We start from the raw sequence: 25,492 nt of genomic DNA, 5'->3' as shown, positions 1-25,492 counted from the left end.
CAAAACATATGTTTTATATTTTATTGGTAAGCTTTGTGGTCAGACTTGCTGATATGGTTGTGACTTCATTGTATACTTCTTGCATAGATATATGCTCATGCTGTTGGTCACTGGATTGTCATCTTGACTTCAACATGTACAGATTGTTGCTATTTAGCTTGAACAACAAGCAGCTTTGATCAACCAACAAAACTAAAAGAGCAAATGAGCCAAGTGGACACCTCTACAGCCGCCAACCTATAATCTTCTTCCAATGCCCAGTGTTCCCTGTGACAGTGATTGCTTTAAACACTTGGCTAGACGAATTAATTCCTTCAAAATGTTTACATAAAAAGCAACCAATGCTTTGTTAGACATGCTGAATGTTCGTAACAATAGTGATTTGTGGGTCTAAAACAATAAAATTATGTTTCTTGTGATCTTCCAATAGTCCTAAATCCTGCTTTGAAAGAGACTTCAAATGATTGAGTTCAAATCCTGTCTGTCACCTACACAGATCTTTTTGTCTGTCTGCCAACAGTGCTAAATTCCGCTTTGAAAGAGAGGACTAGTAATAAGTTCAAATCCTGTCTGTCACCAACACAGATCCTTTCGACTTCGAACAGTCCAAAACTTGAAAGGACTAGTGACAAGTTCAAATCTTGTCTGTCACCAACAAAGATTGTCATCTTACAACAGTCCTGAATTCTCCTTCAAAATCCTGCTTGTCAATGACACAGATGATGAAATCTTCTGTCAGTCCTTACTTCTGCTCTGCAAGAGAGGGTGGAGCTGAAACAAAAAGTTCACATGTAGTGATGTATTGTTTGTTGCAAGTCAGAGAAATTGAATTGGAGGCATCCTTATTTTGAGTCCGCTTGTTTTCATTAGGATCACATACAGCAAAACCTACAAAAGAGGCAAATTTCCAGTCCTTCTTATGATACATTAACTATCGACAGTCAGGCAAAGATTATGGCTACAGGACTAGTGATACTTTCTATTTCTGTGAATGCAGGATATCAATGTGAAGATACAAATTCTGAACATGCCATAGACAGTAACTCATCGAGTATTAAACAGCATTTGCCTGGCGCAAAAAACATTATCTGAAATATGCAGTGAATTTAGAAGCTTGCATCATTGTTGATATTGTTGATAGGAAGTATCTGGGTCCTTAGTTCAGATAATCTAAATTTCTAATTTGCTGTTGTTTAAAACTACTTAGTTTAATGATTGCCAGTTAACTGCTCAGTGCTGATTAAATACCTGACCTGCTTTGCCTTGTTTTTTTCGTTGTTGTTGTCATCAAACTATCACACTAAAGTCCCAAACTGAAGTAGACTCCCTGAGATATCTCCATGATTCCTTCTCATGATACCAGGGAATCATGATGGCTTCTAAATTGTTATGCCAAGGGCAATCAGTGATTGAAAGCATTGTTGTAAGGGACTGGGCCAAATACAAAAAACAATTGTGGTTTTGAATTTGAATATGGCTGGTTTGTTTTTAATGCCACATAACAATATTTCAGCTGTATTATCGGTAAATAATCAAGTCTGGATCAGACAATCCAGTGATCAACATTATGAACATTGATCTACACAATTGGCATATGCAATTAGTCGTCTCTTATGACAAGCATGGCTTACTGAAGAAAAGATTCTAACCCGCACCTTCATGGGTGTTTATAGATAATGTTGAAATCTCACCTGTGATGCTCCTTCGGCATAAAGTTTGCAGGTCTCCATCTCCTCCTCAATGTCCCTGCATTCCCTGTCAACAGTTCCATATACAGTACATCCATATATTTCCAGGCCATGGGTTGGTTTCTTGTTTAACACTGAACTCAGCAACATCCCAGCTATATCATATGGCGATAATATATAAATAATTCAGTACAGATCAGCCAATCCAGTGATCAATATCTTGAGCATCGATCTGCTCTATGGGGTTACGAAGACATGTGTCAACCAAATCAGCAAGCCTGGCAATCCGATCATGTTAGCTGCCTACAGGTTAACCTACACAAACATAGCTCCCTCGACTTCAAATAACTTGCCCTGATTTATCATGAGAAAATTTTATTTTCTAAGCTACTCATAGTAATGGACCAATCAATATGAATGTTACAAACCAATATCAATGTTGGGTTGACAGTACTTACTTATTCTACTGAACAACATGGCGGCAAGCCTTATTGATTATGATAGCAAGATTTCTGCTGTTATCATTAAATAAGGGGGCCCAGTCTTCTTTTTTTGTTTGTGAAGCAAAGGGAAATTGTTCAATAGGTATTCAAGAAGTTGGGAAGTCAATAATGTCAGCTTGACAGTGGTGTAAGAATCTTCACCAAAAAGTCACACTATGCAACAAACAAGAAGGTGTCATTCATTAGGTCGAAAAGTTGCATTATACAGAGGATGTTTGATATTTTCATTCATAGGATTATTTTCTGTGAATCAGATTCCTCAGGTGGTACCGAATGATGAGAAGAATAAGTCTGGATTTGTTACCTCTCTTCCTCATCGAGCTGCTTCTTCAACATCTCCTCCATCTTCTCGTCAGCATCTTCCTGAGAGTTCTGAAATATAACACATGCTGAAAACACATAGCCAGTCTAACAGCTTAAATAAAGAGAGTCAAAATTTCAAAAATTCTCCTAGAGTCGACATGGTTGGGTCACTGACTACTCTAACTTACAGTCTGAGGTCATGTCATCTATGGTCAGATCTGACTTCACAAGGTTCAGTCTAGTGCCACATGGTTCGGTCTAGTGGCACATGGTTCAGTCTAGTGCCACATGGTTCAGTCTAGTGCCATATGGTTCAGTCTAGTGCCACATGGTCTGAGGGCCCTGTTTCAGAAAGATATCATAACGATACAACTGTCCTATGTCTATGTTACAGTATAGGATGTATGACAATCACAGCGCTACAAACCCAGGTGATATAATTGGATCAAACGTCACATGATTAGTTTAAGTTAATATTGTTGAAAGTAAGGTTCCAGGCAGGTCTAAATTCACAATGGTGAATCCACATTCTTGCAGTCTGATGACCAAATTAAATATGATGAGAGAATTCATGAACATGATCAAACTATGTGTATTAGATTTTACAATCAAAAACAGCATATCCCAAAAGGTTTCTCAAAAATGCGCAAAATGTAATTTTCTGAACAAAATTGATATTTTATGCTTATCCTGATTCATGCTTAACTGCTTATCTCCTCTTCCTGGGGAAGGTAGTGGAACACCCAAAAATCCCTTGAAGTTCCCTTCTAAAAGAAGCAGAGGTAAAATTCACACTCATCCACACACATGATCAGCTGATCGGCCATGATAATCACTCTCTCTTATAATCGCCCAACATGAGAATATGAGAATTCAGCGTGTCTGTGAGGGGCGGCAGGGAGAGCTTTCGTCATGAGTCAGGATAAGTATAAAATGTCACTTTTATTCAGAAAATTACACGTTTTTCCTTATCCTGACTCATGTTTAATTGCTTACAGAATCTGACGGAAACAGCGCCTTCAGGGAACTGTTAGTTGCTGAGCATCGACAAGAGGTCCAAACTGATGAATGCCCGAGACGTCCTCCGTGGCTACGACTCGTAGGTAGTGGTCGGCAAACACCATGTTTGACTTCCAAAAGCAGTCCTCCATTATAGTTCATAGCGAGCAGTTCCCATGTAGCGCTAGAGTAGAGGGCAAGGCTCTGACTTTATGTGGGTTGGAGGCTCGCGGAGGTTCCAATCCTGTTGCTTTAAAGGCTCTAAATAAAACAGCTCTCACTCACACTGAGATAATGTTGCGGGATACTTACTTAAGTGTCTCAGTAGATATAGGGATAAACAGGCGCTTGAAACGTTGCCTTTCAGACTTGGTAATTGCGATGCATATCTTCAATGCTCTGACTGGACATAATGACAAATCTTGAGTATCATTGAGTCTATGGATTCAAGATAGTGCCAGTCTGTGAAATTGACAATCTGGTTGACCTGGCAGTTGATTTTTCGCAATAAAATCCCATCGCAGACCCAGATGAGCTGTCTGCTGATGACTTGCATCAAAGCTTGTGCAGTTGAAGTCTAGAGCATGAATTTGTGACAGCTGCAGCCAAGGCAAGTTAAAAACAGCGTCTTCTGAATTAGCAGCTGAAATGAGGTCCGATCAAACTGTTAGTACGCATCACTTGTGAGATGTTGAAGTACAATATTTAGATCCCATGCTGCTGATCTTCCAACTTGAAGGAGTGTAGGAAGGCAAGTAACTTAGGTATTTTAGTCAGCTTGGTTTCCGTTTCCATGGTGACGACTGAGCTGAGAGCTGCCAAGTATGTAGATAATGTAGAGCCTTTCAGACCTCTGGAATGTCGAAAGTGACATAAATATTCTGCTATCTGCAGATATGTTGCTTTTAGCTGTCTGATTAGATAAAGCGTCTCTGGATGCAGCATATACTCTGTTGGTAATAGACGAAGAGGGTGAGATAAGGCTTCTGCCATATGCATGATGTTGCAGGCTCCTGGTATGTGAGATACTTTTATTTGGAGATTCAGACAGTTGACCACGTCGAAGAGTAGAAACGTCAGGTGTAGTAGAGATGGAGGTCTCGTTGACCCTTGTTTACATAGAAGACTACTGTTGAGTTGTCTGTCTGGATCATCAGTAGCTTGTCTCCCAGGGTTGTCAACCAATGATGGATAACATGCTTAGCCATTTTCATCTCCAACTGGTTGATGTGAAGAGCTCGATCTTCCTTCTTCCAGAATCCTGCTGCAACCTTGTTGTTTAGATGGGCATTCCATTCTTGGAGAGAAGTGTCTACCTAAAGATGGTTGTAGAATGCAGGTTCTAATATGTAAATTCCTGTGGAAACATTGACTGGCGAGTCTAGCATAGCAGGTATGGGTTCAAGATGTCCAGCGTTGTAAACCGGTCAGGACATGAAACCATGACTCAGGAACCGCTGTCATAGATGTAGTAGTAGGCATCTTCGTCTGGTCATACCCTGAGGTGACATGAGCAGATCAAGTAGACATTATCACAGACATAGTGATAACGGAGAGAGTAGAACTTGTTCTCATCATCGGCTTGAACTTCAACCCACCAATCCTGGGACAGGAGTAGTGATGAATCAAATCCCGAGGAATTAGATTCTCAAGTCATTCAAGCTGAGTTAGTAGCCTGATGGTGAAGTCCAACTGTAGACTGAGTTGACTTCTCCCATGATGAGCTTGTATGCTTGTAGGTCAAATGTAGACGACTTCCTAACACTGGAAAAATTCTGCGCAGGGCACTGTCTCTCGAGGACCAATCAGATTGTAGATGTAACGTCACAGGCTTTCTTTACAGGGCGTTGTCTTTCGGGGACCAATCAGATTGTAGACATGACGTCACCAGTGTAGCAGATAACTGATCATCGCGAAATCTTGTTCAAACAGTGATACCCTTGCCAGCATTTAGGCTTGTCTGTAACCATGCTGTTTGCCGAGCACGTGTCTAGATGAGTAAAGCACGTGAAAAGAAACAACTTCTGCCACTTGAAGCTGATGTAGACAAATTGTCTTCAGGTAGATGTGTCAGAATTTTCCACTGAAGATAATACCGTCACCTCTTGTGATCGGGGGTGTAGGGGAGAGGGGAGGTAACTCATGGGTGAGTGTGAATTTCTTTTAGAAGGGAACTTCATAGGATTTCATGTGTTCCACTACCTTCGCCAGGAAGAGGAGATAAGCAATTACGCATGAGTCAGGATAAGGGAAAACTGCTAATTTACAGATGTGTATGCCGTTTGGAAAATTCTTTTCCAACTGCTGGAACGAATTCTGGAGTCATCTTTGGTCAGACTAAAATATGTGAAATTTTAGCTTCACTAAAAATTAAAATTCTGAGATGTTTTAGGTTTAAGATAAAGAATCTTACAAGAATCTAGGAGAACTGCAAAACTTGAATTAAAAGAAAAAAGTATCAATATCAATCATATCAAACCATATTAACTGGATAAACAATTTTTTACATAGACTGCCAGGGCATGTATTCATGAACAATTAATTGTTTACTTGCATAGTTGTAACACCAATACCATGCACAATGAAAATCCATGAAAAGCAGTTAAGTTAGTATCATTCTATATCAAATAACAAAAGTAACCAAAATTCAGATTTAATGACTGATACAAGCAGTCCCAGACCACGCAATAAGAGTCAAAAAGACTTTAAAACAAAAAATGCAACTGCAGATATTCAAATTACCAGGGTAAGGAATACTCGAAATGAGGTTTTAACAGATTTCTGAGGATCCACGCTAGAATTGGCCTTCAGTAACTGCACGCTTGTTGTAAGAGGCGACTGACTAATGGTACTGGGTGGTCAGGCTTGCTGACTTTCTTGACACATGTCAGTGTATCCCATTTGTGTAGATCAATGCTCATGCTGTTAACCACCAGACTGACTGACAGGTTTGAGTATTTATATGTCGGAACCACATAGCTGGAATACTGCTGAGTGAGACATAATACTAAACTCACTCACTCACTCACTCGCTCCTCAGTACCATAGATGTGCTTGTTCTAATTTACTTACAAGGATCTTATGAAGATTATTGTAGTTTGTGAATTTGTTTACTGGACCGATAGACTTCTCCAGCTTCTCTGCAAATCTGTCAAAAATAAAGAAACAATAATTTATTATTTTACAATCAGCTGATGACAGATAAACAATTAACTGGATATAACACTATACTGATATATGTATAATAATTGCAAACTCATGACTTCAGAAATACCTTTGTTGTGTAAATTTTACCTCAATTTTACCTGTTTCACAGGGGTTTAAAAATCTCATCGCCCGACACCCGTGACAAGTCGGTTTTCATTTCGGTCAATCAAACAATGATATCTTACTTTTCCGTGGACTACTAGGTAATTTCCACTTATGGTTTCAAACTGCAAATAAACTTGGATTTCATTTCATGTCTGCTCACAATGAAGCTATTACATTTTGCGATAATAATAATTTAGAGCAATCACATCAAACATTGTGTCATAAAATCAGGGCAAGTGGAAAATTAGTCAGGACAAGTAACTTTCTTAAAGTCGCTTGCCCTGTGGCAAGTCGCTTTTAGTAAAACTTTTTAACCCATTTCATAAAGGACTGCTACTGGAGCCTATTTCATTGTTTGTTGTTTTGATATAGCACACACCAATATGTTGAACATATTCAGTCACTAAACTGTGTATATGTTGAACCCAGTCAAAGTAAGTTAAAAAATGGCAAATTTCAATACATTTTGTACAAACTTCTCAAAAATGTGTCATGTCTGAAAAAAGACTTTTTAAATTACAGGCATGGTAAAACAGGCACAAGAAAGAAATGTCTCATGGCATTCTTGGTAACCACAGGAGACAAATGCTTTTTTACTACATGTATCCTCGTGGTGGGAGTCAACGTTCTAACTTCTAGCTAAGTTAGTTAGTTTGGCTACTGAGGCTTACTTTCGGCGGCCCTGAGACAGATGCCTTTGGACATCTCCCAAAACATTGTCACTGGTCCTTGACAGCAACATCCTGAAAAATATAGTTTATGAAGATATTTGCAGAAAATATGCCGCATTCAGATAGATACACATGTCATAGAACTGTCAGCTTCAGAAACCCAGTGCTGATTGACCTGACTTTCTGATATGTGAAGGGGTTCTGGAGGAATGTAGAGATTTCTAAGATTGTATCTGCCTCTATTCAATCAGTGACATGATGTGTACAAGAGACAACCTGTTTTAGAGACAGTGCTCTCTGTACTAAGTGGCCCTAACTATTTCAGTCACTGTGAAACCAACTGAGTGTGAACACAAGGAGGGTTGATTAAAGTGTCCCCCTAAAATCACCTAAGTGTAGAGTTTACTGCCTGTTGTGAATAAACAGGTCTCCCAATCTCGATCACAAAAACATCACTGTTTGCTCTGTGATGAACATCAGTTCGAGCACTCGATTGACCTCTTGTCAAACAAATGTAGAAAATCATCCTAAAATGCCAGCTAGATCAGTAGGCCCCATCAGCAGATGCATGTCTCAGCTACTCAGACTGTAGTGTCCAGGTGTCAGCATTACATCTAAAAACACTTACCTGCTGACCTACAACAATGTTACTCCACTACATTTTGAGTACAAATATCCATTCTGAAAGGTAACTGGTGGCATTTCACAATTACTTTGCATGAAAACTCCATAATGTGATGTGCCTACTACTGGCAAACAACTATGACTTACTGGCAAACAAAGAATAAGTACAATTAAGTTGTACAGGTGCAGGGAAGACCTTTATGACAAGTTGGCGGTGCACAGCAGTGAGCAAACCCATTTGGTTTGTGAGTGAGTGAGTTTAGTTTTATGCCACTCTCAGCTCAGCAATATTCCAGCTATATGGCGGCAGTCTGTAAATAATCAAGTCTGGACCAGTGATCAGCAGCAGGAGCACTGATCAGAAAATTGGGAAAAATGACATGGCGTCAACCAAGTCAGCGAGCCTGACCATCTGATCTTGTTAGTCACCTCTTACGACAAGCATAATCGCCTTTTCCGGCAAGCATGGGTTGCTGAAGGTTATTCCATTTGGTTAGTGAAGGGTAGAGCAGATGCAGGCTAGTGCATGACAATGAAATTGATTCTGTGCATAGGAATTTGCTGAGACAGGTCATGCTCTTCACCCATCACACTTCACTTCATCGCAGACAATCTGGGGCTCCTTCACTCACAATAGTAAGTGCCAGTGGGTGGGTCAATTGTCAGGTCAGTGTTCAACCTATCCTTGTTTGCCAGTAAGAGACCATTCCTTAACAAATCTATTTTTATATCATTTATAAAAAACATATCTGTTAGAGTTTATTAGAGAAACGGCGGTTTTTAGAAATCCATCACTTATTTCATAAAACGCATCTTTACAGGTAACACATATTTCTGGTCACAAATTTTGACAATATACATCTTGTGAATCCCTCAGTAAACAACTAGTTTATAATCTGAGTCAGTTTGGGCAGAGTTGTAAAACTGTTCAGATATAACTGACTGTAATTTCGTTTCTCTCACCCATAGGAATCCATATATTTATGTATTCTTCCTCTTATTTCATGAAGCTAGATAGTTATAAGTTAGATAAAATACTATCCACCTTCAGTTGAAAATGTAAAATCCCAATGAAAAGAAAAGCTGCAGGTTTTGCACAATTAGTCAAAAGGTAAGGTAGAGGCCACTTACTCAACAGCAGTGTCGTAGAGTTGTAAGGCATATTTCTTCGTGGAAGTTCTCAGAGGTTTCCAGGTTTTAAGAGATTTTGGTGCCACCCTCAGTCTTACTGGCACTGATCGGTTCTCTGAAAAGTTAGTCAATTTGCTTAGTAACTTTTAGGCAAATGCTGAAAATTTCAGAACTCATTTGTCTTCAGACAAATTAATAGTGTGCATGCTTGTTCGCTAATGGTGTCAAACAAGACTTTGCAACAATTTTGCTAAAGTAAATAAAGCCTGCATAAACAATAGATGGCTGGGCTGGTTGGTCAACAATCCAGTGACTAATACTAAGTTTGAATTTTTCCTTTTCAGGAACTGCACTGAAAACACTCAACAATGACATTGACAGGGTCATACAAAGTATAGAAAAGATAAGTGCGGAATGATTGGAGGAGAGTCACATTTTCAGTGTATGCTGTCTTATACAGTCATGACATGATACTCCAACACAAACATTTGAATCCCTAATGAATCTCTTATTAACCGGATGAGACATGAACATGTTCACATCAGTTGATATTCAATCTGGTAAAACTCTTTCTAAGAGTCTCTGAACCAAATTATTTTGCCCTTCCTACAAAGCTAAACCATAAAAGAAGCTTGTGCAGATTTTCTCTATACACACTGAGCAATGCAGGTTCATGTCTTCACTGTATAAGCCCGCATCAAGACAATTCAGGATCACAGAGACGTACATTAATCCCTAGAAAGTGTAAATCTCCATGGATTTTGACCCACAATGTATCATTTTAAAGCTATTACAGTGTTCTTCAAGGTGATACCATTTGTTCCACTTGATTTGAACTGGACATTTACTTCACACCCTGTAACAAGGACACCTATCATCACATTATCTGTTGTGAGCATGTCAGTTAAAAGACAACTCATTCAGGAAGGCCTGTCTAAAATAAGAATAGAATCAACTTGTATTGTTAACAATCCATTGCATACATGTAACACCTGCCATATTGTTTGAGAAATAGGAAATTTATGGGAGCACATGGTTAAGTCAGTGCCAGATCATCAGAATACAGCAAACATTTGAAAACATTCAACTGCCGCAAAATGTTAATAACTGTTGAAATAAAGTAAATACTTGTACAATGTTGCATTGGTTCCCTTTATTTATAACATACACATACTGGTAAACACATATAAGATGATCCACGACCTGACAAATGACCCCAATTTGCATACTTGGGAATGCCCCACAGAACGATCCATTTGAAACAAGAGGGAGACAGGATGTCTGATAAATATCGAAATCTGTTAAACAGTATTGAGATAGGTGTAAAACAGTTGCGAGACAGGTGTTACACAGTAGCTAGACGGGTGTTAATCAGTAGCGGTGTTGATTTCATGTCACGGTTAGCATGTATTGCACGTGCATAATCGTCAAGCTACCTGTAGCAGCCAAGTGTACTCGCCCAATTCGTTGTACCGCCTCTCTTGTCACAAATGCGTCATCTAATATGTGTCTAGAAGTACTTTAGGATCTGGATAAGATGTGAAATTACATTTTGATGATCTTCATTTCACCTGTTTTGTAATTTGCTGTACAGAAGAGTATGCCAGGTAAAGGGTCATAAATATGGCAAATAACCAACTTAACAATGCTTAAGGGTTGAAGGGTTGAAAAGATTGTTATTCAACTTAAACAATGCGTTTCTAACAATTTAATGTATATTTGTGCAGTACAAACAGAGCTACAGCATATCTATACAACACAGTTACAGTATATTTCAATGTGCAAATACCACTAAAGCAGTATAATTTCTACAAGTCAAAATATAATCATTTGGGCTTTCAACAGGAACGATTTAAGACTGCTACAATTATTTACTTGAACAGGCAGTGACATACTGACCAGCATTAAATATTTTAGAATACTTACATTTTAAACATGATATGTATTTATCTATAATATACATATTGGTGAAGTTGTAGTTCACATTTTTTTAACATTTTGGGGGGTCAAGGGCTTACCTCTAACTTTTATTGGCTAAAAGGGTAAACAAGTGACCAAACACTTTAAGAAACTTCATTACATCTCTGTGATTAAGTACTGAGATGATTTTCCAAATGTAAGTCCCTCGGCTAACTTTTGGAGTTCAGAGGTTTATTACAGGGAACAGCAGTACCATGTTTTACTTTGATAGTGCAGAACACGTGGGGAGATATAGATTATGCAAAGTAGGCCCCAGGAAAAAAACAGAGCCGCACTGCTAAAAAGGCCAAAAGCATCGCGCAAATGTATAAAGCCAAGCACACCAGTTCTCCAATCACTCCTGGACATCATAGAGTGAGAAGAGCCTTGCATGCCGTAAAAACCAAAAGGATATCCACCAGAAAAACTTGAGGAAAGGTATAACTTATCATTTGGTTTTCTGTGTCAAAGGGTGTCGTTAGATGTAGAGATGATAAAATATATGCCTTTCTTCAACCAAAGAGAGGAGGTTGAACTTGAAGAAAGAAGCAGGCATGGCGATACGTTGTCATTACATGATACACCACAGCAACAGAGATTGGGCTCGGATTGACAATTAATAATGCCCTGTTACTTATGCTAAAGGTGGGATCAGTGAGGCTGGAGTAGATACTTGTTTCTTTTATGAACACAGAAAGATATACAAACCTAAAGAGTTCAAATATGTTAGCATTACACATCAATATTAGCTTTACTTTCAGTGATGGCGATGTGATGTTATAAATGTCTCATATTGATTGAATAACGCATTAAAGTTTGTGACAAAAAATGGATTATTTTGTCTTGATAGTTGTAATTTACAAGTTAAAGCTGCATGTCAAAGTCATGACAAAAAATTGAAGTAGTTTATTAAATTCGCCACAGATCATCATACAGAGAATTTCACCTTTTTCATCAGCCACAAACAGCACAATCCTGTAGTATGATTAACTTCTGAACATCACTGAATTTCGATAAAGAGGAAATCAGTACCTTAAAGGTCATATGCAACGTAAAATACAACTTTGCAGATTCTGATACCTTTTGGCATGCACTTACCGAAACGAATCATCAAAAATGTCAATTCAAGCTATAAAGTTGAAAAAGGTGCGATGAAAAAAAGCCCGCGAAATCAGAGTTCTAACGATTCACTAAATTTCCCCCAGCACTGGGGTAAAAAGTGGTTTCAACAGCTGTGCTGCGCTGCACCCATGATGCATGCGCAGTGAATAGGTTCGTGGAGCTTGAAACAGTGTGCATGCCCGGAGTGTGAGGTCGTGAGCAGTAGTCTAATCTTGGCTGTGTACACAAACAAGTAAATAATCTACTCGTTACATAAAAAAACTTTTTGATTGTGGTAGGCAGCCTCTGTCACAGAGAAAGCTCAATGTCTGCTTTATTGACACCTGTATGTCTGCCTGCCTGTCTGCTAACGACAGTATGCAATACGCAGCTTCAATCATTGACCACATGCAATTCGAACTTGACACCTATCAGGTTATACGCCATAAACAAAATAAATTGATTTATGACTCATGCACCCAAGTCCCGTCCCTGCCACATTATGTAATTAGACAGGTGTGATACTTGTACACATGACATGTATTTATGTCTGTGGGTTGCAAACAAAGTACATCCATTTTTCTCGGATGACTGGATCTGACGGTAACTGGTGCAAATTCTTGTCAGTCTTAAGTCCTGCTTTGTACTTGGACGAATGACAGTTTCCAGCACGCAAAGTAGTTCACCATCTCTACTGGATCTGATGGAAACTGGTGCAAATTCTTGTCAGTTTTAAGTCCTGCTTTGTACTTGGACGAATGACAGTTTCCAGCCGCACAGTAGTTCACCATCTCTACCGAGATGATTTTTGACTGGATCGAACACAAATTCAGAGAACATGAATTTACAAACCCAACATCTCTGTGTACATTCTTTGTGGACAACAACTTCTTCTAGTTTATATGATTTTGTTTGACAATGATATATAAATCCATACTGAAATGACGCATCAAGTACAATAAAAGAAGTTGTTATCCATAAAGAATCTTACTTTCTTGTGACTTGACATAATTCTAAAATGCTCATGAAACAGATCATCTTTCTGTACACACAATGAGCCCTCAGCGTATCAGCAAATGAAACGGCCAATCAGAAGCCGTCGTTACACTTGAGTGCACCCCCAGCCGCCATGACTGGGTTCGGTCTCCCGAAGGCTTCGTTTCGAGGGAAGTGAGCCCAAGTACAAAATATTGCACCTTTGAATCGCCATTGTACACTTATAATTTTGTTTATTTATTTTTTATAAGCAGCAATGTATATTATATGTCATGAATAATTGATAATTGTATTTTAATTATGTTTGATTTTTGGGTTGCATGTGACCTTTAAACCATGCAAGTATTATTATTAACCCCAAGAAATATTTTCAGTTCAAGTTGCTCCTGGAATCATGATACTGGAATATGCATGTATTGTAGATAATGAGCAGCAAGCAGCAACTATTTATCTTGCAGTTACTGTTATCAAATGCATGTTTCTTATTCATAAATGAGACATCATCTCTCCCATCTTAGTATTGTTCATGCATCTATTCTGTTAAACACGTGTTCCTGTTTGACACAGCCCCTTGTTGCCCCAAACCATAGGTGCTTGTCTCTAATATATTTGGAAGTATGACCTAAACATATAAGATACAGATCTTAAATATTTACGGTAGGTCATACTTCCAAATATGTATCACTAACCGAGTTGAATGCCTATGCCTACGTCAGTAGACAGTTCGTGTAACTATCAGATTATTGTCTATAGACAGACTATATGTGCGATTGACTGGCTGGGTGCCGGTCAAATCGCCCCAGTGACAAAACGCCCCAGCAAATTTGGTCAAATCGCCCCAGATATTTGGTCAAATTGCCCCAGTGGGGTAGTCAAAACGCCCCAGTTTATTCAAAATGGTCTGATATATGCCATAAATGCATGGTTTTGTCAACTTCCATACTATATTCTTCACATAATAATTTGTGTTATATTATTAGTAATATCCCATGCCTAGGTAACACCGTAATACCAGTTATTTGGTAAAGAATTACAACTGTATATAAGTTCCATGTTACAGCCTTCAAATAATACTATGTAGTAATGTTTCTGATAAACATCTAACTAGTAAACTGAAAAGAGCAAAAGTAATTTTCATGGATAGACAACACTTATAACACTAATTATTTGCATGTTATCTATGCTTTTGTAAATTACAAGAATTAAATGAAAGGCTTGTATAAAATGTTTTTTGGCTGTAAATGCACAGTTTTTGTCAGCAAGTATGGGACTTAATACATATCAAAACAATCTACAGCTGCTGTTGTCAAAAAGTGAGGCCATAAATTCATAGGTTTGGTCAACAAGTATGGTATAATACTTATCAAAACAAGAGTCATCAGAAGATGACATATCCCCCCGTCCCTCACATGTTTGAGAGGACAAATGATCTGAGAGTTACTCATTGTTTTTTAGACTAAGTTTGAATTGTTTCCATGGAATTCATGAAAATTATAAATGCCATATATCTGTAACTAATAAATCACAAAAACCTGTAGAGAGCTAAAGGCACCACTTTGGGGTGTGCCACACATATCTAGAAAGTTTCATGGACAGATATTAAAAGGTTTTTGAGTTCTGCTCTGGAAACGAAACACACCTCTCACTTTTCAAACTAGGTCCAAAACGTTTCCATGGAAAATGAGAAAATAATACATCACAAGAACCTGTACATTATACTAAGCATAAGGCACCACTTAAGGTTCTGACTGATATATCTACCAAGTTTTGCAGGAAAATATTGAATAGTTTTTGAGTTCTGCTCCAGAGATGAAGCCCACCCCACCATAAGACTAACACCAAAATGTTCCATGGAAAAACAAAAAAATATAAATGCCAAACAAACTAAATAGCAAAAGGCACAACCATAGGCTGAGATAACTACATCTATCAAGTTTGGTCTAAAAATACTGAACGCTTTCTGAGTTATGCTCCGGACAGGACAGGTTCCCTTATACCCTGTACATGCACCATCTGCAAAGAGACACTGAGGGAAAGCAGTCCCACAGACCACTCATTTCATGGACGAGTGGAAAGCATGATGTTATGATTACACAATGCCAAACAAACAACTATGCTTTACAGCATTTACAATAAATATTTTATACAAACATTTTAGTGTATTCAGATGGTAATTCTTTACCAAATAACTGGTATTACGGTGTTACCTAGGCATGGGATATTACTAATAATATAACACATAATATTATGTGAAGAATATAGTATGGAAGTTGACATAACCATGCATTTATGGCATATATCAGACCATTTTAAATAAACTGGGGCATTTTGACTATCCCACTGGGGCAATTTGACCAAAACTGGGGCGATTTGACCAAATATCTGGGGAGATTTGACCAAATTTGCTGGGGCGTTTTGTCGCTGGGGCGATTGGACAGGCACCCGACTGGCTTGGTGGCTTGACTCTATAATGACAGGGCTGTACTCTGTACCCTAGTGTCATACACCGGGTAGGAACTGCATGTAGCATGATTGTATATATTTATGTAGTATTGTGTACTGTATATACTTTATCTGGGCATGTTTACTGTACTAATATGCCTCACTAACTTAATATTTATGACAATTACGCAAGGAGTGATCGCGCTTGTGGTCTATATGTAATAATAGTATTTCATCTAAATGTTGTGATAGCTGATTTCACATCTCCTGTATATATTATGACTTATGTAATTATTGAATCATGTATCTTGTTTCAGGGTGACGTTATTAGAAGGGAATAAATGTTCTCACACCCGTAACCAGTGTCCTGGATTCATTAACATCCAAACACAATCCCGGTTACACATGAACTATAAGGGTGTGAGCTGAGCATCTGAGAATGTAAATATATCAAACCTCTCTCATTGGTATCCGTGCTAGTGGCTGTCATCTCGCCAAACGCTTTCCGTGAATTTCGGCGACTGCTGCCCAGGGGAAGTGTCGACTGTCGCCGTCCTTGCGCGTTTTTCCTTGAAGGTCCGCTTTGAGCTTCGCTTTCTGAGCTCGTTTTCTTAGCAGGGACGTTTTTCTTCTTACGTCCGGTCACTTTGAATCGTGGCATTGTTGCTTTCGTTTAATTCATAATAACATCGTTTAAATGTTTTGGAGTGATGGTTCAAGCTCTTTACACCGATGGTGCGTGAGCAGAGCTCTAAACCAGTTTTTATTAAACTAGTTCCTGGTTGTCTTTGCGCGCCAACTTGGCTTCCTAACATGTGATATGCATGGGACTTGCACGCGACTCGAGCTCATCCTAGTTCCTGGGTTGCTATACTTATATCAGGCCGGGAACCAGGATTACTCTTGCTTAGCGCTGAAGTTGGTTCCCACCTCCCCGTACTTGATTCACGACAAAGTCATATGAGAGACGTGGCCCAGTTTGGTTCAGTTGACTTATTTTCAGAGTTACCCACCCCTGACTGTAAGAACTATAAACTCTTTTAGTCTCTGAAATCAGAGACTATTATATGGTCTCTGCTGAAATGAACACATTTTATCGGCGTCCAAATTGTGCCCCTGAAAGAGGTCCAGAGACTTTCCCTATTTTCAGAAACTGCAGTAGTCTAGACTAGCGCTGTCACGTGTACTCGTGTACTAGGGGCCCGAGTAGGATAAAGGAGGAATGGATTCTCCTACGCCTTTGTGGCGTTTCACCCGCTAATAAGCACGGTACATAGACAGAAAAAACAGCTGAGCATGCAACACTTGGGTTACTTGGGTAATCTTTTTAACAAAAGTCGGAAGCCTGTTGACAGGAAAATGATCAGTCAAAATCTCTTCCAGCTTGCGCGCGTTTTCGAGCAATTTAACCATGATTGAGGTTCTTTGACTATCTGATACATCGTCTATAGTCCGTTTGCGGCGAAAACGTACCAGTGAATTTCACTTTTAAAAAAGTAAGTCCAACAAATTGAAATTAAGTTTGCGAATTCTCATAATAGCCAACTGTACATTAAGCTGCATAAAAAATTAAATCTTTCTTTGAAAAGTGAGAGTGGAACACACTTCTATTTTTTATCTCTCAGAAATGCAGTGTGGGAAGTTTTGCAGATGTTAATCAGTTGTAGATTCAGTCAAACTCGTTCTTATAGACACTCATTCTTAAAGTGGACAAATGGGTGATCGGGACACGGCCAAGTCAAAATTACTTTTTATATAATGACAATGACAAATGTTCCGCGCACAAATAAAAGTGACGCGCCGATGCCCGAGAAACATTTCACTTTTTTATTTAGCTTTATATTTCAGGATTTTATTCACCTGAAGACAAAAGTAGTTTAACGAATGATCATAGTTTCAGATCTGATTATTGGTCTGTATTACAAGCGGGTATGAACATTAAATGAAACACCGAAAACATGTAGGGTAGGTCGAAGCTAACGCTCACCACTGTTCTAACTACTGTGCATGTCCCTGTAATACAAACCAATAACAGCGATTTGAGTCTATGCTAATTTAACGTTTATGCTAATTTGAATACAAGTATGAGACTTTAATGTCACAGTGACACTTAGGTTGCCCTCACATGCTTTCTTTTTGCAATAGCAAAGAGGTGATAGATGCGTTCACTGACATTGACTTGTTTATTCAATAACGTTCGGATTGAATGCTTGAATGTTGGTTTTAGATATGCATCCAGATTGCCGGGTTCTTGGGTCCGAGTCGTGTCTGACCCCTCGAGTACTCCAGTCCCAAATTTTGGACCTAGTCTAGAATTTTGTACACATGGTCTGGGGAGTGGGTCATTAATTTTGTACATGACGAGCAGGGTGGTTTGGGGTCACTTACTTTGTACATTAATTTTAGGGGTATCCTCCTGCACACACACACACACACACACACACACAACACACACACACAACACACACACACACACACACACACACACACACACACACACACACACACACACACACACACACACACACACACACACCTATATAATAAATTCTTTCATGGCCTCCGGATATATTGATTTTGCATAGCTATATTTAAGATCCTGTTATGTTTATGATGTTCTTGGAGTAATACTTCGTCAGTTCAACTCAAAATTGAACAATTCGTAAATCGAAAAGAAAGCGTATGTGAGTGTGATAACACCATTTGGAAATACAACGATACAAATATTTATCGATTTAATAGCATCTATGTTTTGTTTTGTTGTCGTTGTTGTAGCCGGAATGTTGCTGAATGCGTATCTCTTCCCCCCACCCCCCCACCCCCCCACCCCACCCCCGATGTCCCTGACACGGACGTACAGAGTCTATTTGTTGACAGACATACATTTACACAGCTTCAATTTAAACACATCACATGAGAAGTCAGACAGTACTTGCTGATTTGCTTTTCTGTATAGTGAAGACCAGATGTACCATAAATTACTCTTTCTTTTTTAAGGTCTTAAGGTCTCAGGTCTAGACTTCCTTGATAGATAACAACGTGATTAGAATTCAACTAAAAATTGATAAAGTCCTGTGTATCTTTAACTATTGAACCGCCTCGCTGTGAAACGAACAGGCTTAAAACCATGATTTGACCCCAAATTAGAAACGTTAGCAAACGTACATAATAGCAGCAGATACTGAAACACAACCGACATTAGGCCCACAACCACAAATCGCAGCGACAAAACCTTTCCACATCCAAAAGAAATCTCTGCTGAAATTGGAGTGGATTATACAACTGTGATCATATAATGAGTCTATATATGTATTCAGCAGTATTTCAGCTGTGCCATGTTCTGTGTGAACAAATCAAGTCTGGAGCAGACATTCCAGTTGGTTGTGGCTATGTGATACAGTGACAGAGCATGTCTTATGAAACACCATGAAATAGGTGTTCGTCAAAAAGGTGAACTTATCCTCCCTCAACGGTGGCACCCGTCAAAAACATAGGCTATGTGTAGTTGTTTACCTGAAATAATTCGGGAATGTATATCTCAAGTCAAAACTGGGAAATACATCAGATATCATTTTTGTCACTGATGAATCCAATTTGGAAATGCACTCCATATCTGTACATAAACCGCCCTGAAAACTTTACTGGAGCATTTTTTAACATTGATCAAGTTCTGAACTAGAGTGCATAACACTCTTTGAAATCCTGAAGACAAGAGTACGCACGATTGAACCTCCAAATGTAATACCCGTTTCTAATACACCACTACCACAATTTTTCGGTCAGTTTGTTCTTAGATAACCACGAAACAAGAGGTGACATTCTTTGCTCAGCTGAACACCTGTCGTCGATCGAGGATCGCCTTTAATGATCTCCGTTTTCAGATAATGGGGTTGTCAAGGAAACCAGTGAGACATTCATATACGCGTAGACTGGCGTTACGTACATTTGCATCCTCGGCACAAAAAGTGAATACATGTCCTGTTCAGTTCTAAATGTACGGCCCGATAAAACTGAGACATTTTATATAAATACTGAAATGTTATGTAAATAACAATGTACGTTAGAAAAGCATGTTATAAAGAAAAATCAAACGTGGATTATGAAACCTACAATGGAACTGCACATAAAAAAATCACATGATGAAAAATGAAAAAAAAAACTACTGGTTGAGTACGCTTGTGACATGACACAAATTAGAAGATTAGTCGTTGGTGGTTAGTGGTTAAAGCGTTAGTTTGTCGCGCTAAAACTTATCACTCTCAAACTCGTGCGGTTGATCACCCCAGTTCGAATACCACCTTCAACGCCAGTTCCAACCCCAGTTTGAACACCACTTTCAATGCCAGTTCCAACGCCTGTTCCCACGCCTGTTCCAACAACAGCTCCATGCCCGTCCCAGTCTAACCCCATTTCCAGCCTAAACCCGAGCCTCAAGTCTCCGGAAGCAAAGGATCCATCTCCAGCAATCTGGAAGCAACTTCCAGTCCAATGTTAATATCCCTAAGATATAACGCAACTATGTGCCTTGCCTCCTTTCCGTTTCAATAAATCCACTACATCCTTGTGTCCATTTGTCTCGGCTACTTCGATCGGATTCCCACCCGCGCTCCTGCCGTTGATATCCACGAGGTGCTTCGAAATAACATATTCCACAATATCTAGATTCCCCCCGCAACATGCTGAATGGAGGATATTGTTTCTGCTTTCGTCCACGACGGTCAGATCACACCCCTTTTCAACAAGCAACTCAAAGACAGGTTTTCTGCCACTTTCGGCTGCCATCATTACAGGAGTTCTTAAATACTGACCTGGAGTGTTGATGTCAAATATTTCATTAGTGAGAAGGTACCCAACAATCTCTTTGTTTCCACCGATGACTGCGTGATGGAGAATATTGTTTGTGTCTGCATCAGCATCTGTAACGCAACAACCTTCATTGACCAGTAAGTCAAAAACCAATCGGTGGCCCTTCATGGCGGCCATAGAAACTGGTGTTCTGTCATGTTCTCCGCCTTTTGAATGGATGTCGGCCCCACTTGACATCAAATATTCCACAATTTCAACATTGCCTGATATGCATGCTATATGAAATAAATTTAAATTATTGTCAGACTTCAGTGACATATCGCACTGGGTTTTAGCAAGTGCATGGAAGGCCAACGTGTTGCCCTTGTAGGCAGCCATCATCACTGGAGTCAGTCCATGTTGGCCTCGCCGGTTGATGTCGTTCCTGCTCACAGATATGACATACTCCACAATATCTACACAACCTCCTGAACACGCATGGTGGAGAAGACTGTCATTGTTCTCATCGACAACAGTCAGATCACTTCCTCTACTCACAAGAAGCCCAAACGCTTCTCTCCGTACCTTCTGAGCTGCCATCATGACAGGCGTCGCTCCAAGTTGCCCTTTACTATTGATGTCATCGACTCCCTGTGATAGAAGGTATTCAATGATCTCAACGTTGCCTCCAATGGAGGCACAATGCAGGATATAGTCCCCTGATACACTCCTCCCAGAGAGGTCGCTTCCTTTACTAAGAAGGAGATAGAATATGTCTTTATGGGCCTTCTCAGCGGCAATCATGACAGGAGTCAAGTCGTTTTTTCCTTTGCCATTTACATCCACGATGTCTTGTGACAGGACGTACTCAATGATGCCTGTGGCTCCTCCCCGACACGCATGATGAAGCACGTTGTCGTTGTTGACATCAGTAATGGTCAGATTGCAGCCAGAGTTCACCAACAGCAGAAACACCTCGAGTTGCTTCATCATGGCAGCCATCTGCACAGGTGTTATACCTCCACAGCCTTTGCTGTTGATGTCCACGATTCTCCGAGACAGAAGATACTCCACAACCTCCACAGATCCTCCACAAGCAGCGCAGTGCAATATATTGTTGCCAAGTTTGCTGACTCCCTTCAGGTCACACCCTTTATTGATAAGAAGGTAGAAAATACCTCTGTGTCCCTTCTCGGCAGCAATCATTACAGATGATAATCCGTTCTTTCCTCTCTTGTTGATGTCAACAACGTCCTTTGTTAGAATAAATTCCACAATACCTAAACATCCACCGCGACTTGCGTGATGAAGGACGTTATTAGAATGTCCATCCACGACGGACAAATAGCACCCTTGTTCGACAAGCATGTCGAAAACCTGTTCATGTCCATTTCTTCCAGCGGCCATCAAGGGCGTGACGCCATCGGTACCTTTGACGTTCATGTCAACGTTTTCTTGAGACAGAAGGTGTTTAACGATGTTAGCACTCCCACCAAGACAAGCCCAATGGAGAACTGTGTAACCAAGAGCGTCAGCAGTTTTCAGGTCACAATTTTTATCTAATAACATTTGGAACACGCCTTCATGGCAATGCTCAACTGCGAACATAACCGGCGTTTTTCGGTGATGTCCTCCTTTGTTGAGCAGTGTAGCGTCTCGAGAAATGATATCTTCAACGATGTCCACGTTGCCCCCTGTACACGCAGCGTGGAGTATATTGTTGTTATTGTCATCGGTTTTAGAAAAATCGCATCCTCGGTTCACTAGAAGATCATAAATTGATTTGAGGCCTCGTTCTGCTGCTATAAAAACCGGTGTCTTGGCATTAGGGCCTCTTCTGTCGATGCCTACCGAGTCACGTGACAGGATACTCTGTACTTCTGCCTCGTTCCCATCTCGACACGCGTAGTGTAGATCGAGTGGCCTGGCATCCATCATCAAATTTTACATGAGTCCACGGAGATGTTCTGAATAAGAATAGATGTTACCTCAATAACAACAGCTAGTAAGTTAGTGAAGACATGTACATGTGTGTGTGTGTGTGTGTGTGTGTGTGTGTGTGTGTGTGTGTGTGTTTCCTGTAGGGATATTGCTAAAACCACACTCATTCATTCTCTCACTCACTCACTCAAGTTATATCATCTCGTGTCAGAACGTGATACAGGTCTCACACATTTACCACTTCAGTGACACCATCTATTGGCAACCATAAAACCTTATAATTGGGACAGCTCCGAATCCTGGCGGGATAAAGGGACTCAACTCTTTAAAGCTATTTGCGACGCCTTAGACAACTAGACCCCAGTTCAATGTATGTTTACTTCAAGAATATGTATACGTAATAATCGAAGTAGCTGTGTTTTGTAACTGAGATGTCATTGTATCGGAAATATGACCGGGGATAGTAATGGACGTAGCACCGTGACTACGCAGTGGGTCTGGATGTGAGCGCCATATAAACGGACCATTACACTTACTGTTATTGTGTTAAAGGAAATGGGGTATCTTTCCTATCACAGAATTCAATATTTTCTCTGTGTGTGTACACATCTGTCGAAGGGTCGGCTGAATACTTAGGTTGCTCTTAATAAATACAGCTCTATCATTTCGTGTGGGCAGAAATTTGCAGTGATAATGTATTCAGCCGTTTATCTGTATCTTCTGGCCAAAGTACAGATGTTGTAATTAGTGTTATATGTGAACTGATATATTGCTTAATCATCACCTTACTGGATATATGCATATAGGCAAATCCGAGTAGGAGCGGAAACACATACGATCAAGTTTATTGAGTATTTATACCAGAGAATGATATTTGGAAGAGCACAATTGTGTGTAAAAAACCCTCTTTGGTTCCGTCATTTTGAATATTTAAAACAAAAAACATATCCTTTGGTTTGAGTAGGTTTTGTTTCTAAACTAAGACAGTAAAGCAGTTACTTTGGAACGGTTCACGACGGAGGAGGAGACTTAAACAAAAAACAACAACATATTTTCATTGAAAATATTATTGTGATTTGCCTGTTAAAGACAAATCGCCAGTCACAGAAATACATGTAATTGTTACAAGTGAGTGCTCAGTATTTAGTTTCATTTGATTTTACAGCTTACCTAAAGCTTGTTTAATCTTCATACGTCAAACTGAATCCCCATTCTTAAATTACCATAAATATAGCCCATTGATTCAGAAGGAAACATACATGACAGACACATTGGTGTGTCTCTTCAATAACTTTGTAAATTTAAAAAGAAATAAGATTATTATTTAAACCACGACGACTGTTAAAATAAATGCCAAATACTTCTCGCTGATTTGGAAACACACGTTCATGAATATTGTAAACTGAAACAGCAACTTTATCTGGTATTTTCTGATCCTACAATGCGACGGCGTCGTCGTAGTTTTTAGTTTCCATGACGACCAAGCTTCCAAGGTTAGCACAATGTGAAAATAAATTGTTGTTTTCATATTTCATTACTTTAGGAATACGGTATCCATTTCGCAAAGTCAAATGACGTAGTTACTTTTAATACATGTAAGTTGTTGAAACAAAATACCGAATACGAAAGTCATTACGAGCAGCTATATCAGGTTTAATACTGAAACTGTATTGGGTTATATCATGCGAGTCATTTTGTATTTGATACGGTTTAATACAATGTGAAAAGTTAGAAACTCTCTCAGCTACAAAGAGTATGCAAATAGATTGTGATGATAATACTTACTATATTTTCAGAAGCATTATTCGGGCGTGATCTTTGTACGCTTCTCTGTCTGTGTCCGAGCTCACGCTTCAATGGATGGACTGACACAATCTTTGGACTTCGTCTCAACCTCCCCTCTGTTATCAGTTTCTGTTACTCCAAGTGGCGCTGATCTAACTGATTTGTTTATCTTTCTGACCCTGCATCACCTTATGACCTGGCTGCCGTTGTACAAAACAACCTTACCGCTAAGCCTACATATGTAAGTTAGGTACGTGAGTTAAGATCAACTTAGCACTAAGAGACCAATGAAGGTCCCGGGGTAGAACAGACCTTCAGCAACCTATGCTTGCCATAAAAGGCGACAATGCTTGTCGTAAGAGGCGACTAACGGGATCAGGTGGTCAGACAAGCTGACTTGGTTGACACATGTCATCGGTTCCCAGTTGCGCAGGTCGATGCTCATGTTATTGATCACTGGATTGTCTGGTCCAGACTCGACTATTTACAGACCGCCGCCACATAGCTGGAATATTTCTAAGTGCGGCGTAAAACTAAACTCACTTACTCACTAGCACGAAGATCGCCTTGTACAACGGCACCCTCGTTCATATGTTTTGGGTCTCTCATGTAGGAACTGTAAGGCTGACTTGGGAAGTCATAACAACCGGTGCTTGTCCGAATGACTGGCGGAATTGTGGACGAGCTGGTCAAAATGGGAGATTTAGATGATTGTGTGTAATTGTTTACCACTGCACTGACCAATGGTCTTCCTTGTAGATGCTGGATTACGCAGAGATTATGTTGTACAGTAGTGTTTAGAGTATACCACAGGGCCTCGTATGGCTTAGAAACAACGTTAGAAAGACATATAATTGTATACGCCCTTTTAGTACTGTATAAAAAGATTCTAGTACAATGTACTTGAGTAGGGTCTATACAAACAGAATCACACCCGGGGTACCATGGTGAGCTACATACAGAATCACATCTCGACTGTTTGTATTACTGTATACCCAATCTCACTTCAGACTGCACGCATTGTTGTGAACCTCCTCTTGTACTGTTTACAGGATAACTCACTGGGATTGTCTCGTCCAGCAGGTATTTTCAGCAGTCGTCATATAGCTAGAATATTGTGGAGTGTGGCATCTGACACTAAGGAACCAGTGTACCATATATGGTTTTAGTCTTCTTGCAGCCTGTAGTGTTCTTAATCCCTCTTTGGGCAGTACATTGACCATGCTCAAGCTGCAGGTAGTCCACGATTTCT

At 39.7% G+C, this 25,492-nt stretch overlaps 2 protein-coding genes across 2 annotated transcripts; both read right to left on the bottom strand.

Moving 5' to 3' along the window:
* Positions 1 to 7: 7 nt before the first annotated feature.
* LOC137295800 (centromere protein Q-like) lies at positions 8 to 16,710 on the bottom strand. The gene is made up of 7 exons (XM_067827356.1): positions 16,186 to 16,710; positions 9,232 to 9,346; positions 7,477 to 7,548; positions 6,566 to 6,641; positions 2,496 to 2,563; positions 1,692 to 1,755; positions 8 to 771 (listed from the first exon to the last, which is right to left on the bottom strand). Exons 1-7 carry the CDS (start codon positions 16,388 to 16,390, stop codon positions 736 to 738), a joined length of 636 nt encoding a protein of 211 aa, XP_067683457.1. The 5' UTR covers positions 16,391 to 16,710; the 3' UTR covers positions 8 to 735.
* A 2,862-nt stretch (positions 16,711 to 19,572) lies between these two features.
* On the bottom strand, positions 19,573 to 24,341 carry LOC137295793 (serine/threonine-protein phosphatase 6 regulatory ankyrin repeat subunit B-like). Its single transcript, XM_067827346.1, has 2 exons — positions 24,241 to 24,341; positions 19,573 to 22,481 (listed from the first exon to the last, which is right to left on the bottom strand). The coding sequence occupies exon 2, from the start codon at positions 22,450 to 22,452 to the stop codon at positions 20,230 to 20,232; it is 2,223 nt and encodes a 740-aa protein (XP_067683447.1). The 5' UTR covers positions 22,453 to 22,481; positions 24,241 to 24,341; the 3' UTR covers positions 19,573 to 20,229.
* Between the last annotated feature and the right edge of the window lie 1,151 nt (positions 24,342 to 25,492).

The sequence above is a fragment of the Haliotis asinina genome, chromosome 1 (genome assembly GCF_037392515.1).
Source record: "Haliotis asinina isolate JCU_RB_2024 chromosome 1, JCU_Hal_asi_v2, whole genome shotgun sequence".
Lineage (NCBI taxonomy): Eukaryota > Metazoa > Mollusca > Gastropoda > Lepetellida > Haliotidae > Haliotis > Haliotis asinina.
Note: the sequence above shows the minus strand (reverse complement) of the source record. Positions and strands in the feature narration are given on the sequence as shown.

What these genes read in the sequence shown, in the direction of transcription:
- LOC137295800 (XM_067827356.1), bottom strand. Translation starts at nt 16,390, where the DNA reads ATGCCACGATTCAAAGTGACCGGACGTAAGAAGAAAAACGTCCCTGCT. An exon ending in CACGGATACCAATGAGAGAG is followed by an intron (nt 9,347 to 16,185) that starts GTTTGATATATT and finishes CTAACTTTTCAG; the next exon opens with AGAACCGATCAGTGCCAGTA. An exon ending in CTCTACGACACTGCTGTTGA is followed by an intron (nt 7,549 to 9,231) that starts GTAAGTGGCCTC and finishes TATATTTTTCAG; the next exon opens with GATGTTGCTGTCAAGGACCA.
- LOC137295793 (XM_067827346.1), bottom strand. Translation starts at nt 22,452, where the DNA reads ATGATGGATGCCAGGCCACTCGATCTACACTACGCGTGTCGAGATGGG.